Here is an 18,588-nt window from a genome sequence, read left to right as displayed (position 1 = left end):
TTGTAAGCCTTCTTCCTGAGGCAGTGTGTTAGCTATAAACAAATTGGCCCTAAAACCCTTCAACCGCCAGACATTTGGCACCTGTGTCATCTACTGAAATTTCTTGCCTTTCTTTAGCAATTCAGTGAGTGGAGCAGCCACACTGCGAAAACGTGGCACAAATGTTTGATGAAATCCACTCAATCCCAGGAACCATAGCACTGCTCTTTTTAATCGATGGTATGGGAAACTCCCCAATTATCTTTGTTTTTGCATCAAATGGGGCCATTTAGGAGTGTCCAATAATCATGGCCCAGGAAGGTGACTTGGGCTTTGGCAAATTCACATTTAGTCAGGTTTATCACCAAGCCTGCCTTCTAACGTCAATTGAACAAGTCTGATAAATGGTGTAAACGTTCCTTCCATGTATGACTAAAAATCACCAGGTCATCAATGTAAACAACACTCGAGTAATCCAGCAATTACCTTATTGGTTAGTCTCTGAAATGTGGCTGGCGCATTTTTCATGCCAAGTGGCATGACTTTAAACTGAAGACACCTTCTCCTACTGTCCCCTCGACCATGACCCCGCCCCACCACCAAACCGTCATCTCCCAGGCCGTACAGAACCTCTTCACCTCAGGAGATCTCGCACCCACAGCTTCCAACCTCATAGTCCGGGAACCCCGCACCGCCTGATTCTACCTCTTTCCCAAAGTCCACAAGCCTGACTACCCTGGCCGACCTATTGTCTCAGTATGTTCCTGCCCCACCGAACTCATCTCCACCTACCTTGACAATGTCCTATTCCCCCCTAGTCCAGGAACTCCCCACATACGTTCGAAACACCATCCACACCCTCCACCTCCTCCAAGACTTTAATTTTCCAGGCCCCCAACGCCTCATCTTCACCATGGATATCTAATCCCTCTACACCTCCATTCGCCATGACCAGGGCCTCCAAGCCCTCCGTTTCTCCCTCTCCCGAAGTCCCCAACAGTACCCTTCCACCGACACACTCGTTTGGCTAAACTAGTCTTCACCCTTAACAATTTCTCCTTCGAATCCTCCCACTTCCTCCAGGCCAGAAGGGTATCCGTGGGCAACCGTATGGGCCCCAGCTATGCCTGTCTTTTTGTTGACGACGTAGAACAGTCCATCTTCCACCGGCACCACCCCCCATCTCTTCCTCTGCTACATTGATGACCGCACTGGCGCCATCTCGTGCTCCCGCGAGGTGGTTGAGCAATTCATCAACTTCTCCAACATATTCCACCCGACCTTAAATTCACCTGGACCATCTCTACACCTCCCTCCCCTTCCTGGACCTCTCCAACTCTGTTAATGACGACTGACTTGACACTGAATTTTTTTTTTTACAAACCCACCAACTCCCACAGCTACCTGGATTATACCTCTTCCCACTTAGCTCCTGCAAAAATGCTATTCCATATTCCCAATTCCTCCACCTCCGCCGTATCTGCTCTCAGGACAAGTTCCACCACAGAACACACCAGATGGCCTTCTTCTTTAGAGACCGCAATTTCCCTTCCCACGTGGTTAAAGATGCCCTCCAATGCATCTCATCCACATCCCGCCCCTCCGCCCTCAAACCCCACCCCTCCAACTGTAACAAGGACAGAATCCCCACCCTCCGCACCCCGGTGCTCACCTTCCACCCTACTAACCTTCACATAAACCACATCATCCGAAGACATTTCTGCCACCTCCAAATGGACCCCACCACAGGGATATATTTCCCTCCCCACCCATTTCTGCTTTCCGCAAAGACCGTCCTATCAGTGACTATCTGGTCAGGTCCATGCCCCCAAATAACCCACCCTCCTTTCCTGGCACCGTCCTCTGTCACCGCAGGAATTGCAAAACCTGCGCCCACACCTCCATCTAAGGCCCCAAAGGAGCCTTCCACATCCATTAAGGTTTTACCTGCACATCCACCAATATCATTTATTGTATCCGTTTCTCCCAATGAGATCTCCTCTACATTGTGGAGACTGAATGCCTCACAGCAGAGTGCTTTAGGGAACATCCGCACCAAATCAACCCCACCACCCTGTGGCCCAATATTTCAACTTCCCTTCCCACTCTGCCGAGGGCAAGCAGCTCCTGGGCCTCCTCCACTGCCGCTACCTCACTACCCGACACCTGGAGGAAGAACACCTCATTTCTGTCTCAGAACACTTCAACCGCAGGGCATCAACGTGGATTTCACAGTCTCCTCATTTCCCCTTCCCCCACCTCACCCCAACTTTCCAGCTCAGCACCGCCCTCATGACTGTCCTACCTGCCTATCTTCCTTTCCACCCAACCACCTCCACCCTCTTTTCTGATCTATCACCTTCATCCCCACCCCCTTTCACCCAATGTACACTTTGCTACCTTCTCCCACCCTCTCCTCTATCCTATCACCTCCATTCCCACCCCCATTCACCTATTGTACTATGCTACTTTCTCCCCACCCCCACCCCCCCCTCATTTATCTCTCCATTCTGCAGGCACCTTGCCTCTATTCCTGATGAAGGGCTTTTGCCCAAAACGTCGATTTTCCTGCTCCTCGAATGCTGCCTGACCTGCTGTACTTTTCCAGCACCACTCTAATCTAGACTCTAGTTTCCAGCATTTGCAGTCCTTGTTTTTTACCTTTAACTGATACAGTCCATTTGGCATTATGAAAGGCGAAACTGCCTTTTCTCTTTCAGACAAAGTACCTGCCAGTATCCTCTGAGCAAGTCCTACTAAAAAATAGAAGTTGTTTGTCTCACCTTCTCAACACAGACTTCCAAATGTGGAATAGGATATGTATCAGCCTTTGCAACTGCATTGACTTTGCAATAGTCCATATAATTACTGTTGGGTACCATCTGGTTTTGGCACCATTACTATGGGTGTGCTCCAGTCACTATAACTCACTTCGATTACATTGAACGGATGCTCCAAGACAATCTCCTTTTGAACCTGTGCCAACTTTAGAGGGTTATGCTTATAAAGATGTTGCTTAATCGGAACAGCATCTCCCATATCTACATCATGCATAATTTGGTTAGTACTTCCGAGCTTATTTCCACATATCTCTCCACGTGATAGTAATAAGTCTTTCAGGTCATTTTGATTTTCCGCAGGAAGATAACAATTATTTATCCCAATTTTTAACAACTTCCTCATTGTCCAATTTAATTTGAGGATGTCCAATTTAGAATCCTCGGAATTTGGTTCTTCCCTCTGATGTAATTGATAACACATTCCCCTCTTGCTTTCTTTTCCTGTCAAAATACCTTTTAAGCATATTCATATGACACAGAGACTCCAGACAGAAAGAAACCTATCAAGGAGTTCACCTCACTCAATTCCCTTTTGACTTGATAAGGTCCACTTCAAAATTTTAAGCCTTGCTTTTAAAGATTCACCCTATCACTGGAAATAACACTAAAAAATACCTTATCCCTGATAGCAAAATTGCTAATTTCAGATTTCTTGTCTGCTTCCAGTTTCACTGTATGCTGTGATATTTTTAAATGCTGTCTAGCCAACTCTCCAGCTCTATTTAAATCGGTCCCTAAAATTTGACACATCGTCTAAATATGTGGTCTCTAAATTCTGACTTACCAATTTCTCCTTAACCAATTTTAATGTTCTTCTCACTTCATGCCCAAAACCTAATCAAAATGGACTGAATTTGGTTGATTCATTCGGTGTATCTCTGATCGCAAAAAGTACAAATGGAATTCTCTTATCCCAAACATCTGGATCGTCTTGACTATAAGCCCTCAACATGGTCTTTAATGTCTGATGCCATCTTTCTAGCACTCCATGCAATTCTGGTTGGTACACAGTAGACTTGAATTGTTTTATTCTTAAGCTGTCCATAACTTCCTTGGATAATTTTCACGTGAAATTGGACCCTTGATCTGATAGTATCTCTGCCGGTAAGGCGTATCTAGTGAAAAATTTGAGTAATTCTCTAGAATCCTTTTAGCTGTGATGTTACGTAATGAGACAGCCTCTGGAAATCTAGTCGACACATCCATTATTGTTAACAAATACTGATGCCCACTTTTTGTTTTAGGCAATCAATTAAAGTTCCTCAAGTACAGGAATAGGTATTGGGTGGCGGGGGAGGGGAGGGTTGTTTATTACTGCCTGTGGTTTTCCAATTACCTGACATGTATGACATGTCTGGCAAAATTCAACGACATCCTTGTGCAGTCCAGGCCAGTAAAAATGTTTTTGTATTTTAACTTGTGTTTTCCTCCCTCCTAAATGACACCCACAACTGGTAGCTCATGCATCACTCACAACACCTCCTTCCTATACCCCACCGGCAATACAATTTGATGAACCTCTGCCCATGTCTCATCTGCAGAACGTGTGACAGTCTCCATTTCCTCATGAAGACAATTCTCAAGATAACAACATTCAGGGATACATTCAGATACTTTTTCTGTGTATACCTTCTGATACAACTGCTTTAAATTTTCATCTTTCTGCTGTAACTCAGTTAATTTATTTGAGCTAAAGATGTCTGCATTGTCATCCATCTGCTCCTGCTTCATCTCAAACATCTGACCAAACAGGGTTTCTGCAAATTCCACTTCAACTTTCTTATTTGTACTCTTTGATCTCTCCTGTTTCAGCTGGTGACTTTGTGACCTTGCTACCAGTCAGGAAAAATTCCAGGATATGTCCTGAAATGTTTCAGTTGCCAGAGTAGGCAGCACTCTTACCAGCGAATCAGCTATATCATTAGCAAGGACAAATTTGTATTCCAGGAGCTGAGAGTTTTGTCCAGTACTCCTGCCACGAATTTGCCACTCTTCACTGGACACACTAACCTCACTTTACATAATTGAGTGCTTTTTTTGTCTCACAATGAATTCCCACCAATAGTACCATCTCTGGCAATAGTCCTTCAGAAGTACATATCTCCTCATCGTTCAGCATCACAGACTGAGAAGATCCTGTGTCTCTTAATATTGTAATCTCTTTACCTACTGCTCCTGGCCAATGTGAATAACCTTTACCTTTAAGGTATATGGTTAAAGAAGATCTGGCACTTCCTCCTTAACCAATCTCCGACCAAGTTGTACATTCTGGTGCAGCTTTCTAGCCTCCACTGTGCTTTCCATTACCACTCCAACAAAATTCACTGGCTTATCCTGTTTTCCTACGTCTGGCGTCCCAGTGCTTCTTCTAACTCACCACCACTGATTTCATGTGGGTTACTTTATTGTAATGAAAATATCAGAGCCTTTTAATTTCTCTGTCCCCTTTTTACCTTGTGGCAAGTTACACTTATGATCTTCACCAAGATCCACCTTTCCCTTTCCACATGAGGATTTCTGTTCTCCCCAGTTTCAATCCCTCACAGATTGAAATCGATTCTGGAAGCCAAACTTTGCTTTATGGACCAACTCAAATCATCAGCCATTTCAGTTACTAATCTTACCGTTTTAACTTTCTACTCTTCCACATGAGTTCTCACTACCTCAGGAAGTGAATTTTTGCACTCCAAAATATCTGTCTCTCTTAGAGCATCATAAGTTTGCTACATTTTTAAATGCTCTTATCCACCTTTTAAAATTACTTTGTTTGATCCTTTCAAACTCAATATAGTTTTGACCAGTGTCCCTTAGATTCCCACAACATTGTCTGTAGGTTTCTGGCACAAGTTCATGTGCACTGAAGATAGCTTTCTTAATCTCCTCATACACCCCAGATACCTCTTCTGATGGTGATGCAAATACCTCATTAGCTCAACCTACAAGTTTTGTTTGGATCAACAAAACCCACATGGTCACTGGCCACATTTGTTTAGGCATTTTTTCAAATGAAATAAAAAAGGCTTCCAAATTCTTCTTATCAAATTTAGGCAATGCTTGAATATATTTAAAACAGATCCCCACCAGGCCTTCAACTACCATGGGTTTGTTCATCCTCACTAAGCTTACCTTCAGCTTTTATCTCCATCCTTTCAAGCTGACTTTCCTGTCTAAGTGCTAATTTCTGAAGTTCAAACGTGCTCGCGTTTTCTCCCTCTTCTGCTAAAGCCATTCATTCTCTTTCTCTTTCCTCTGCTGTTAGTTGTAATTCATTGTTTGTTTCATTTCTGTTGCCCTTTCCTTGTTTTTTTGCCTCAAACTCAAGCTGCTTCATTTTCAATTGAACATTAGCCATCTCTAAAGATTCAGATGGTGCTTCCAGCAAATTTAAATGCTGAGCTACTGCTCTTATTATCTCTCCTTTTCTTTTGGAAAGAGGCAGCTCCAACTCCAGCCTGTCTGTTAATTCCTGCAGCTTGGCCTTAACCATCTTTTGAAAAAGGCCCAAAGTCATTCCTTGCACCCCCAGAAAACTCTTGGTGACTGAAAGACCCATTGCTAATCCAAGCACTGTTTAAACCATACAAAATTAACACCCGGAACAAAAGACACTTAACACCTATCACTCGCTGCCTTCAGGTCCAACAACTCTAATCCCAATTTGGAACTAAGGAACAAATCCCACAAAGTGCCCCCAATCTGTTATGGACCAGGCTGGCCCCCTCAAAGCCTTTCAAGAAGGTACCCCAAACCCTAACTTTGCTAGTTGTTTTGAGCAGGTGTAAAGCAGGTATTCCAGTAGAGAATCAGCTGTCAAACCACTTAATGTTAAATAGAATAGAATTTATTTACAAGATTACTGAATGAAACACAAAGAACAGAAAACAGAATACCGAATAACTTATCCTATCTGAAAACCAAACAGATCATCCCACTAAATGATGCTGTTCCAAAGTACTTGCTACAATCCCCATTAAAAACCCCTTGGCACAAAAGGTAAAATCAAATACAAGTTCTTACAGGATTGAGGTTTGAGACAGTACCAGCCTGAGCCAGCTTCTGAACTCCAACAGCTTTTCCATACAACTGTTATTAAAATAAAGAACAACCCAGAGAAAGGCTGAGCTGGGAGGACTGGCCACACCCCTTTCATTATACAAGTTTTTTAAAACTTGAAAGTGTTCTGCCTGAGGCAGTATTTGTTAAGCTGTAAACAAATTGGCCCTAAAACCCTTCAACTCCCAGATCTTCAGAACCTGTGTCATTTATGACCTTTCTGAAACAAAAGCCTCTGTTAAATGAGCAGCCTTGTCACAAGTTGAATTCCTGTCCAATATCCATAGGGTTACTGAAACTGAACTGGACTAGCCATATAAATGCTGTGAATCTATGGCCACGTTAGTCTGAAAATGTTTGATCTTGGAAGCTAAGCAGACTTAGGCCTTCTTTGTACTTGGGTGGGAGACCACCAGAGAATACCAGGTGCAGTACGCTTAGCCAATATTTATAGTTGAATGGTTAAGGCAATGGATTATAGTCCTTCTGGGGCTTCCCTTTGCAGGTTTGAATCCGGTGACTATATTTGTTTAATAGTTCTTTTTTTGGCACAATGTCCTCACCTCTTGGTCAGAAACTCTGGGTTCAAGTTTCACCTACCCCAGGTTAGTTGTAACATGTCTGAATAGGTTGACTAAATATCTATAAATGCTGTGACTGCAAACATAGGTCAGAAGCATAGAATTCAGCGGCAAGTAACTCATCTCCTGACTCCCAAAAGCCTGCCCATTAGCTACAAAATACACGTCAGGAATGTGATGGAACACTTCCAACTTGCCTGGATGAATGCAGCTCCAACACCACTCAAGAGGCTTAGCACCATCAAGGACAAACAACCCACTTGATTGGCAGTTCATTCATCATTGACACAAAATGGTAACAATGCTAACAGTTTGCAAGGTGCACAGCAGTAATAGCAATGTCCAAGCCTGTGACCGCTACCACCTATGTTAATTTCAAAGTTACACATCATCTTGACTTGGGATTTCCATTCCTTCACAGCCACTGGATCAAAATTCTGGAACTCTACAACACTGTGAATGCACCCAAACCTCATGGACCGAGCAATTCAAGAAAGCAGCACATCACCAAATCAAGGGGAATTAGGGATGGACAACAAATTCTGGTGTAATCAATAAAATGCATATCTTACGACCAAATAAATAAACCTGCTAAGAACAGCTCATTCCCAGCATTGGGTGCTTTAACCCAGAAGAGAACAGGTTCCATAGGACAGAAGTTTGGATCTCTTCATCTGTCCCCAGTCCACTCAGTTTCCTTGCTGCTGAGCTCTCAATAGTCTGACCCTAATGCACCATCTCTCCTGTTACCTCATTGTGGATGTACTAACACCGTAATAATAGGATTAGTTTGACATAGTGTCTTATGATCTCAAAGGCAAAGGCAATCAAAGATGGGCAATAAATGCTGGCCTTGCCAAACTTGCCCAAAACACAGCAGGAAGTAAATGAAAAAATAGAGTCCTACCGCAAAGCACTTGGTGATTTATAGAAAGATGCAAGATAGATTAACCAAAATTTTAGTTCAAGAGATGGGTTTTAAGGAAAGTCTTAAAGGACAAATGGTAGAGATAGAGAAAATGAAGGATTTTAGAGGCTAAAATGCAGACCAATGTTCAATGAAAAGATGTATGCCAATGGTGGGGCAAAGGAAGGAAGAATACAGAGAGGTTAGAATCAGTATGAAGAATGCTCAAGGAATAAAAGAAATGTAGGTTTGGAGGTTATGGAAGTGGGGAGTACAAAACCATGGAGGGATTTAAACACGAGTATATTCAATTTAAAGTTTAGAATCTTAAGATTTTTTAAAATCTGCTTCTCAATATTACAGTCAATGGTTCAGATCAACTGCAGATAATTCATATTCTTTGATAATCATTAAACTTCGATTATTTGGAATTAAATACAGAAATCAAAAAAGTTTGACATGTTCTAGGCAAGCCAGGAAAGTGGAAATGTCATAATTACTGGACTATCGGCATAGCTACTTTCAAAATTGCATTCATGGTAACAGAAATGTGAATTGAACTGAGATGTTGCCCTACCTTAATACTGATAAAGTTAATTCCACTTTCTCTGGCGACAACACTTGCTAATAATGTCTTTCCAGTTCCTGGTGCCCCGTACAACAGGATTCCAGATTGTTGTCGTATAGGCAGTTTAGCAAACAGCTGTGGATACTGAAAGGATAAAAAAGTACAAATGCAATTTTTATGACTCCATAATTTTGAGAAGTATATTATGTATTTCTTTCATTGATTTTAATTTATTTATTGTTCCAGGGAAAACATAACATTCCTGCTAAATTATCTTTGCATCCTTGAATGTAACATTCCTCAAACACCTATATGAAGCAGGTGACCTAATTCACACTAAACAGGTCATTAGTTTCAAAATATATTTTCACATGGATGACTTAATGTTTACAATTTGTACTCTGTTAATTTCATAGAATTTTCCCTCTGCCTTCAACAGTCACGCTATAGCCACTGAAATAGAATGGTCTGTGGTGCACCAAGTCCTCAAGTGTAACACTCTCATCACTCCGTTCAAGTCTTCTTGTGAAATTAGCAAAACTCATCTCTGCAACCTTAGCTCTACAACCAGAGTACTCTAGCCTCCTTCAATTCTGACCTCATGAGCATACCTGATTTTTCCCTTCTCAGAATTGGTGACTGTGTCTTCAGCTGCCTGGTACCCAAACACTAAATTTCCCTTGTAAACCTATTTCAGTATCTCTCCTCCTTTAAGATGCACCTTTAAATGTACTTTCTGAATCAAGCTTTTGATACTGATGCATTGCTTCCTTTGCTCTGTGTCAATTTATTTTGTTTGATTCTGCTCCTGAGAAATGCTTGGGACGCTTTACAATTATAAAGGTGCTATATAGCTGTTGTTAACTGAAACGGTTTAAATTAGGGAAGTCATCTATAATCTAATTCAGGAAAATAAAATTTCCAAAGTGCTATGAAGTGAAAATTTGGTTATGCAACCAACAATGATATAATATTAAAACTTCTTTGATTTTTAGCAAAAGCAAATTTCTCCCAGTTCACTATTTTACTTTAAATACCTAGTATGTTCACAATTAACTGAAAGCATTCAATGTCATTAATTGAGAAAAATACAGACTAAAGAGATATATGGATAAAAAAACTCTTCTTATTCATCTAAGGGCAGCACATTGCCATAACTCATTGTTGCTACCTGCCAAACCCTTACATACATCTGTCACATACAGACTTAAATTATCTGATGATGCCCAGATCAGCATTGCATCATTAATTATCTATATGCTTCAGCTCATTCACCAACTCAAATAAATTCGCATCCTCAAATTTTTTCTTGACTTTGCCCTTTGCTATGTCTCTGCTACAAAGAATTGTATGTTCACCGAGTCATACAACATGGAAACACATCCTTCGATCCAACTTGTTCACGCGACCAAGTTTCCCAAATTAATCTAATTCCATTTGCCTACATCCCTCAAAACCCTTCCTATTCACGTACCTATCCAAATGTCTTTTAAAATGTTGTAACTGTACCTGTATGTACCATTTCCTCGGATGGTTCATTCCACATACAAACTATCCGCTGTGTGAAAAGGTTGCCGCTCAGGTCCTTTTAAATCTTTTACCAGGTAAGAGTGCTGGTCTGTGTAGCTGTTGAACAGTTGACTAGTGTCAGCCAGAGTGTGGGTGTTGAGTTAAAGCCAGTTTGGATCACTTTGAAACATTTTTCTTTTGACAGCTTGTTTTTAAACTCTTAGACAGTTACTGACTCAAATTCTATCAGTCAGAAATATCTTGCTTCAGGATCTCTGCTGGGATCCTGGTCAGTTCTGAATAGTCCTGCAATCTATCAGACAGTAAACTGCTATATAATCTTTCCTCTAGAGTCTTGACAGATCTTTCAAATATCCAACATCTCTGTTCTATCATTAGTAGCCATTCCTTCAGCTATTTTGCTGCAAATTCTAGATTTCCTTCTCTATACCTCCAGCGCCTCCTATATCCATTTAACTGATGATATTTTGATTACTCTTTAACACTCTTCCCTTGAGTTCGTGTTTACTGATGACTTATTATGCCTGTTAAACACCTTAGAATGTTCTTCATGTTGAAGGTGCTATATCAATGCAAGCCATTGTTGCTTAAGGAGCTGTAGCACAGATGGTCATTAATGGATATTACAATCAGTACTTGGCAGAGTAGAGAAATGGAGATAAGATGCTCGTCAGCCCCTACATACTTAGTTTAGAAAAATTAATTTGGTCACATACTACAAGGGTTGATCAGAAGATGTAAGAGGATTCAAGATGACTATGTGACAAAAGGTTCAATAAATACTGGTTATTCTAGGAGAAATGTGAATGTGTTTCTTGCCCATGTGTCAAGAATCAGTACTCAGAGGTGTGAAGTTCAAAAATGTTCACAATAATAGGTGTTATCCCATTAATTTTCAATTAGTTAAGTGATAGTGTCTTCACATTGCAAATAGACTGTACAGTTCAAAATCATGAGATCAAATTATTCCAGAATTCCCAGAAATGATATTTTTATTTAGTTTTGATTTATCTCCTTTGATTTTCAAAGTCTAGGAAATTATAATTGAGTAAATGCTGCAAATAAAATTAAGGCAATAGCGATTCTCAGTTTTTACACTTTCTGTAAAATTTAATAGCCACCCATAAAATTTACTACATTCCAAAGTCAACCTCCAAATGCACAGGAAATACTGAGAGAATTTTAAAGTAAAACACAAAACTGATTTTCTGTGAATTAGCCTTAGTCCTCCGATCTTAAGTAAAAAATATTCCATTGCACAATAGTCTGATCTCATACCTTGACAGATAATTGTATGGTGTCCATAAGAATTTGCTTTACTTCCTGTAGTCCTCCCACTTTATCCCATCCTAAATCTTTTGGTTTGTGTAGGTTAGTGTTTCTTAGCGAAGTAGGTGTAAATCCCTTGAGTGCCTGATGGAAATCCAACGTTGTCAAACATAGTTCTGCAAATAGAAAATTTTTAAAAATGCTTATTTTTGAATTTCAGAAGCTTGGCATTAAATAATTGTCTTCCGTTTAGCAAACAGGATATGAATTTACATTTGATTAGTGGTACTTATTCCTCTTTAGGACTTAAACAATTTTATATTACCTCTACATAGATACTGGAGATGAATTAGCCTTTGTCATGCAGTTACTTTCTTAGAATATAGAGTTTCAATTGCATCACTCCAGAACTAAACATGATTTGCTACTTTCTGAAAATAAAGGAAAATTAACCCTTTGAATTTCCATGATAAATTTATCTCAAAATTGTTTACTCTTCTTCTCCAACAATATACTGCTATAACATATGCCTTGTTACATTTCTAAAGTTCAGTCTTAGAGCACACAAACAGTCCTTCAGTTGACCAGATATCCTAAATTAATCTAGTTCCATTTGCCATCATTTGGCCTGTATCCCTCTAAACTCTTCCTATTTATATACCCATTCAGATACCTTTTAAATGCTGTAATTGCACCAGCTCCACTACTTCCTCTGGCAGCTCGCTCCATACATACATGCACCACCAAGTGTGTGAAAATGTTGCCCCTCAGGTCCTTTTTAAAACCTTCTCCACTCTTTGTAAACTTATGCCCTCCAATTTTGGTTGTCCCCACCCCACTATGTCCATGCCGTTACAATCCATACGTTTAACTCCATCTCTCTATTCTTTCCTTATAGCCCTGCAAATTCTCCTCTTCAAATACTTATCAAATTCTCTTTGTAAGTTATTACTGAATGTTCTTCCACCATCCTTTTAGGCATTGTCACAGATTATAACTTAACACAAAAGATTCTCATCTTACCTCTTGTTCTTGCCAATTACTTTAAATCTGTTTCCTCTAAATTTGTGAACAAGAATTCCGTTTCTCCTAATTACTCAAATAAAACAGGTGATAATTCTGATCAGCATGATCAACTCACTTTCAACTATTATTGGTGTAAAGAAAGAAACTCAGCTTCTCCAATCAGGCCACAACTACCATTCCATTTGGCATTCTTAATTAAAATGTTTGCTCAAAATTGGACAAAGTACCTCAGCTGATTCATAATCACTTAGCATAACTTCCTTGCTTTTGCAATTTGCAGTAGTAATATGTACAGAGAAGTGGGGAGGGAATTTGGGCAAAACCCATAAGATGAGGCAACTTGTAAATGTCAAATTGAATTTTTTTGCCATGATTTCTACCCGATAGCAGTCAAATTGATAGGTTAATCAACTATCAGACACGTTAACCAGCAATATGAAGTAGCAGTCCTGTACCTCTTGGGCATATCTGAAGGAAAGGATCAATTTTGGAACAATATGTAGCAGTAGGTAGAGATGGAGCCCACACCCAGCAGCAGAGAGGCCTAAAGGATTTCTTGAGGGGTGGGGTGTCCTTAGAGCACTCTTGCTCCTTCTCACAGACATGATGGGGTATCATAAAAGAAACAAATGTGAGCCTACACATCCTGTCTCTCTTTTATTGCTGAGCTTTGGCACCTGGAAAACTCAACCAGCAACAATCAAGTTTACATTTTTTGAAAAAATTTACTAATAGGGTGCAGGTATCAGTGGCTAGGCTGACTTCAGCTTTGTTTGCACTATGGCATCCATTCAGTTATTGATAAAATATATATATTAATAATTTACTTTTACATTCAATACTGTTTATAAAGTTTGGCTTCTCCCTTTTTTAAAAAAAAATAAACAAAAGGAATGGACAGCCCGTTCCTCTTGATCTGCAATCTCTTTTTAAAAAGGGTGTATTAGTGTCTCTGGGCTGCTATACTCACTTTAAAATTATCACACCACTTAATTTAAATTGACTCTTCTCATTCTTACCATGAAGATACATTACTTCACACAGTATGCAGACTATAACTATATTTTACCTGATTTAAAAAAGCATGGTGAAGATTCAGAAGATTAGATAGAAAGATTATTTAAAATTGAAGTACAAACCAAACTGCCAAGGGTGCCAAGGTGCGTAGGTAAGACCATCATCTGAGATAATTATCAGTTACTTCAATGGCAATAATACTATATTTTTGAAAGACTAGTTAAATACTAACTTGCAGGTAGCTAATTAGCAAATTGCTCATTCATTTGGTCTCTTAATATGCACAAATACCAGCAGACTGTTCAGTTGGAGGGCACATAATCAAACCTATTCCTGCAGTCATCTGAAATGCACAAATACACATGGACAATATTGCTTATTAAGTAATAAATGTGCAGAACCCTAATCATGTTTCGTCTTTAAACTCAAGGGTGATTTGGCTAACAACAGTGCTCTTCCACTTTGTGTTTACTTACCTGTTCAGACATGTTAATGCACACCTTTGGAGTAGGTGGAACCTGAACCCAAGTCTCCTGCCAGAGTTAGGGACACTACCACGCCACCACCAATGCTCCTAAACAATTAGCTCCAAACCAAAATCAGTTAATTTACCCCAGATGGAGAAATACCCCAGGGTTTATCCTGCTTTGTAAAGTGAGCTGGTCAATGCCATAAGGGTGGTGAGGAACATTTTTACAATTACTAATGATCATTTGCGGAGTATAACACATGAAAGGCTCATGTACTTTCAATGACCTCAGGTAAAAGTAGTTAGAGACGATTAATAACTATATTATTCAGAGACTGAAACGGTCAAATAGGCTGTTCATGCCCAGAGATTCGAGACACAAAGAAATGACGACAGAGATTAAAAAGGGTAAGAAATTGAAAAAGAGAAGAATGCCAAAGTTTGATTGTGTTCATTTAAAATGAAAATTGCATTCTTTATAACAATCAGTAACAAAAGGTGTAACTATAGCATCAGGCAATTGTAATTTTGCAAAATGTTATAAATATTTAATTTTTTAAATCCATTAATTTAAGACTATAATAGCTGCACAACAAACAAAATGACAAAGATGACAAGATCTGAACCTATTGTAGTTGAGTTATAAAGTTATAGTACTTGGAGTTATGGAAATAAATGATTCTATATTAAGATTGCCAGAAAGGTATCAGGTCAACTTCATATAACATTCTAGTAAGATACAACTTGGTAACTGTAATGAAATTTATACTACTGTCATAGGTCCACATTTATAGCCATACCTTGTTCTTTGTTGCTCTTACTAGTCAATAAATGAGAGTGCACAGCTCGTTCCATCAGCATGACAAAATCTCGTGCTACAAAGCCTTCGGTTGCTTTAGCCAGTTTTTGAAGATCAATGTTTTTTAATGTCTTCAGTGGAATAATGGTTTTATTTTGAATTACAGAGGTTAAGATCTGTACTCGCTGATCCTGGTAACCAAAGAAATATCACTCATAGAATCATAGAATCCCTACAGTGAGGAAGCAGGCTGTTTGGCCCGAGTCCACACTGACTTCTCAAACATCAACCCACCCAGACCCCACCCCCCCAACTCTATTCCTGTATTTCCCATGTTTATTCCATCTACTCTGCACATTCATGGACACTATGGACAATTTAGCATGGCCAAACCATTTAACCTGCCAATCTTGGAACTGGGAGGAAACCAGAGCACCCGAAGGAGCCCACACAGACAAAGGGAAAATGTGCAAACTCCACGCAGGCAGTTGCCCAAAGATGGAATCGAACCCAGGCTCCTGGCACTGTGCTGCCACTATAGTGCATATATTTCTATATATTTACTAATTTCAAACATGAACTTTGAGAACTGCAAATCCACAAAATCCAGCATTTCTTAACCAAACAAATAGTGTTCAGGAACATAATAAAGTCACAAAAAGTATAAGTGTTAATTTATGGTCATACACAAAACAGAAAATTATCATACAGTAGTTTTGATCTCCAATTCCCCCCCAAGTTATTCCAGCACCAGTTTAAATGGTCCCTTAGGTTCATCTCGGAACAAATCCCTTGATTGTACCAGAACTCAAAATGGGAAAGTAGAGGGTTTCTCTTTCTTCAAAGAACATTACAACTAGAAAATAAATCAGTATTCAGCAGTACGGAAGAAAAATGGAGACAGCAAACATCTTTTCATTTTCCCTTTAAAAACTAATCAAAGATTACAAACAGATCACTGCATTTTAAGTGGACATGTTCGATCACTCCCCTGCATCAAACACAGATGCTTTACAATTTGAGATATCCGAAAGCTCTTCTTCACAGCTCAAGAGAATCTGTAGCATTAAACCTTCAAAACATTAGAACTAGTTTGCTTCTAAATTATAGTACTTTTTAAGCTTGTTAATAACTGAAAACTGCTACCAAAATAACACAGACACACAAACACTATAAAACAATTTCAGTTCTATGGTTCAAATAATGATGTAGTGCGATTTAATTTGAATTGCTAAGAAAACAGATTTACCTGGTTTGGAAGTGAAATTCCATTAATGCACTGAAATATGCGGGATCCTTCAGCACAAATGAGAGAGGGATGCAGAGTGTATTCAGAAATGCTGGTGGCAATTAATGCAATAAGACTCCCTTGTGAAACTGCCAGAGCAAACAAATACTTCAAAGCTAAAAAAGAAAGATTGCACAGATTTCTTACAGTATATGCAATAAATTCACGTTTTCAAAATTCAATACTAAATATACAAACATACATCATATTATGTCTCTGTAATCCAAATTATTAGCCAAAAAACCATTTGACGCACAAAACTGTCCAGAGTATTGCAACAAACACATTTTCTCATCACAATAGAAAATTGCTAATCGAATTAGAACATAGAACATAGAACAATACAGCACAGAACAGGCCCTTTGGCCCACGATGTTGTGCCGAACATTTGTCCTAGCTTAAGCACCTATCCATGTACCTATCCAATTGTTGCTTAAAGGTCACCAATGATTCTGACTTTGCCACTCCCACAGGCTGTGCATTGCATGCCCTCACCACTCTTTGGGTAAAGAACCTACCCCTGACATCCCCCTTATACCTTCCATCCTTCACCTTAAATTTATGTCCCCTTGTAACACACTGTTGTACCCGGGAAAAAAAGTCTCTGACTGTCTACTCTATCTATTCCCCTGATCATCTTATAAACCTCTATCAAGTCACCCCATATCCTTCGCCGTTCCAATGAGAAAAGGCCTAGCACTCTCAACCTATCCCATACAACCTATTCTCCATTCCAGGCAACATCCTGGTAAATCTCATCTGCACCCTCTCCAAAGCTTCCACATCTTTCCTAAAGTGAGGTGACCAGAACTGCACACAGTACTCCAAATGTGGCCTTACCAAGGTCCTGTACAGCTGCAACATCACCTCACGACTCTTGAATTCAATCCCTCTGCTAATGAACGCTAATACACCATAGGCCTTCTTACAAGCTCTATCCACCTGACTGGGCAACTTTCATAGAGCTATGAACATCGACCCCAAGATCCCTCTGCTCCTCCACCTTACTAAGAACCCTACCGTTAACCCTGTATTCCGCATTCTTATTTGTCCTTCCAAAATGGACAACGTCACACTTGACAGGGTTGAACTCCATCTGCCACTCCTCAGCCCAGCTCTGCACTATATCCAAGTCCCTTTGCAGCCGACAACAGCCCTCCTCACTATCCACAACTCCACCAATCTTCATATCATCTGCAAATTTACTGACTCACCCTTCGACTCCCTCTTCCAAGTCATTAATAGAATTCTTACGACTCAGTTTGTTTTTACATTTACATTGAACTCAAACATATTTTCATACATTGTCCAATCTGTTCTTCTCTTCACGACTTCTAACATTGCTCACTTTTAGAATATTCTATAAAGTCAAAAAGTTCAAGTTCTGGGAAATTGAAAATTCTATTCGTTCAGTCATCTCAGTACAGTAAAAGGCACCAATTTACCATACTTGTATTCCTGCAGCAATAGTATTTCCAAATTTAGCGTCATCTATAGAGGCAACAAAGCAGTAGTGGACTTAATGCACCAAAAGGTTCGAGGTTTCCAAAGTTCTATGCCCACACTCACTACCAATTACTTTCAAGATAGTAGCAGTAGTTTTATAACTTTTCCAATCAAATAAATAAGATTCACTTTTGCTTGAAAATAAATTGTAAGCATATAATGTGGCAAAGAGCAGAGGAAAACCAGAGGATTGAGAAGTTATAAAGACCAATAGAGGGCAATGGAAAATGATATGAGGGAGAAGATTAAATATGAGGGTAAGTTAGCCAATAATATAAAGGAAGACTGTAACAGTTTCTTTAGATACATAAAGGGCAAAAGAGGGGCAAATTGGACATTGGGCTGCTGGAAAATGACGCTGGATAGATAGCAGTGCGGAAGGAGGAAACGAGTGAGGAACTGAATAATTACTTCCCGTCAGTCTTCACGGTAGAAGACATGAGTAATATCCCAAAAATTCAAGAGAGAGGGGGCAGAGCAGAGTATGGTGGCCATCACCAAGGAGAAGATGCTATAGAAACTGAATAGCTTGAAGGTGGATAAATCACCTGGAGATGGACTACACCCCAGAGTTCTAAGGGAAACAGCTGAAGAGGTGTTGGTGGGTGATCTTTCAGGAATTGCTAGAATCAGGGAGGATCCCAGAGGAATGGAAAATTGCTAATGTGACTCCCCTGTTTAAAAAGGGAGTAAGGCAAAAGAGACAAAATTACAGACCGATTAGCCTAACCTCTGTCGTGGGTAAGATCCTGGAAT

General features: G+C 39.8%; 1 protein-coding gene across 2 annotated transcripts in view; it reads right to left on the bottom strand.

Moving 5' to 3' along the window:
* The window catches only part of pex1 (peroxisomal biogenesis factor 1), a 101,746-nt gene that overhangs the window by 29,213 nt on the left and 53,945 nt on the right, over positions 1-18,588 (bottom strand). For both annotated transcript variants that reach the window (XM_060824671.1, XM_060824670.1), the window contains 4 exons: positions 16,288-16,442; positions 15,040-15,229; positions 11,737-11,903; positions 8,938-9,072 (listed from right to left, as the gene is read on the bottom strand). In XM_060824671.1, coding sequence (XP_060680654.1) covers positions 8,938-9,072; positions 11,737-11,903; positions 15,040-15,229; positions 16,288-16,442 — 647 coding nt within the window. The remainder of the gene's footprint in view (positions 1-8,937; positions 9,073-11,736; positions 11,904-15,039; positions 15,230-16,287; positions 16,443-18,588) is intronic.

Source organism: Hemiscyllium ocellatum, chromosome 5 (genome assembly GCF_020745735.1).
Source record: "Hemiscyllium ocellatum isolate sHemOce1 chromosome 5, sHemOce1.pat.X.cur, whole genome shotgun sequence".
In the NCBI taxonomy this organism is placed as follows: Eukaryota; Metazoa; Chordata; class Chondrichthyes; order Orectolobiformes; family Hemiscylliidae; genus Hemiscyllium; species Hemiscyllium ocellatum.
Note: the sequence above shows the minus strand (reverse complement) of the source record. Positions and strands in the feature narration are given on the sequence as shown.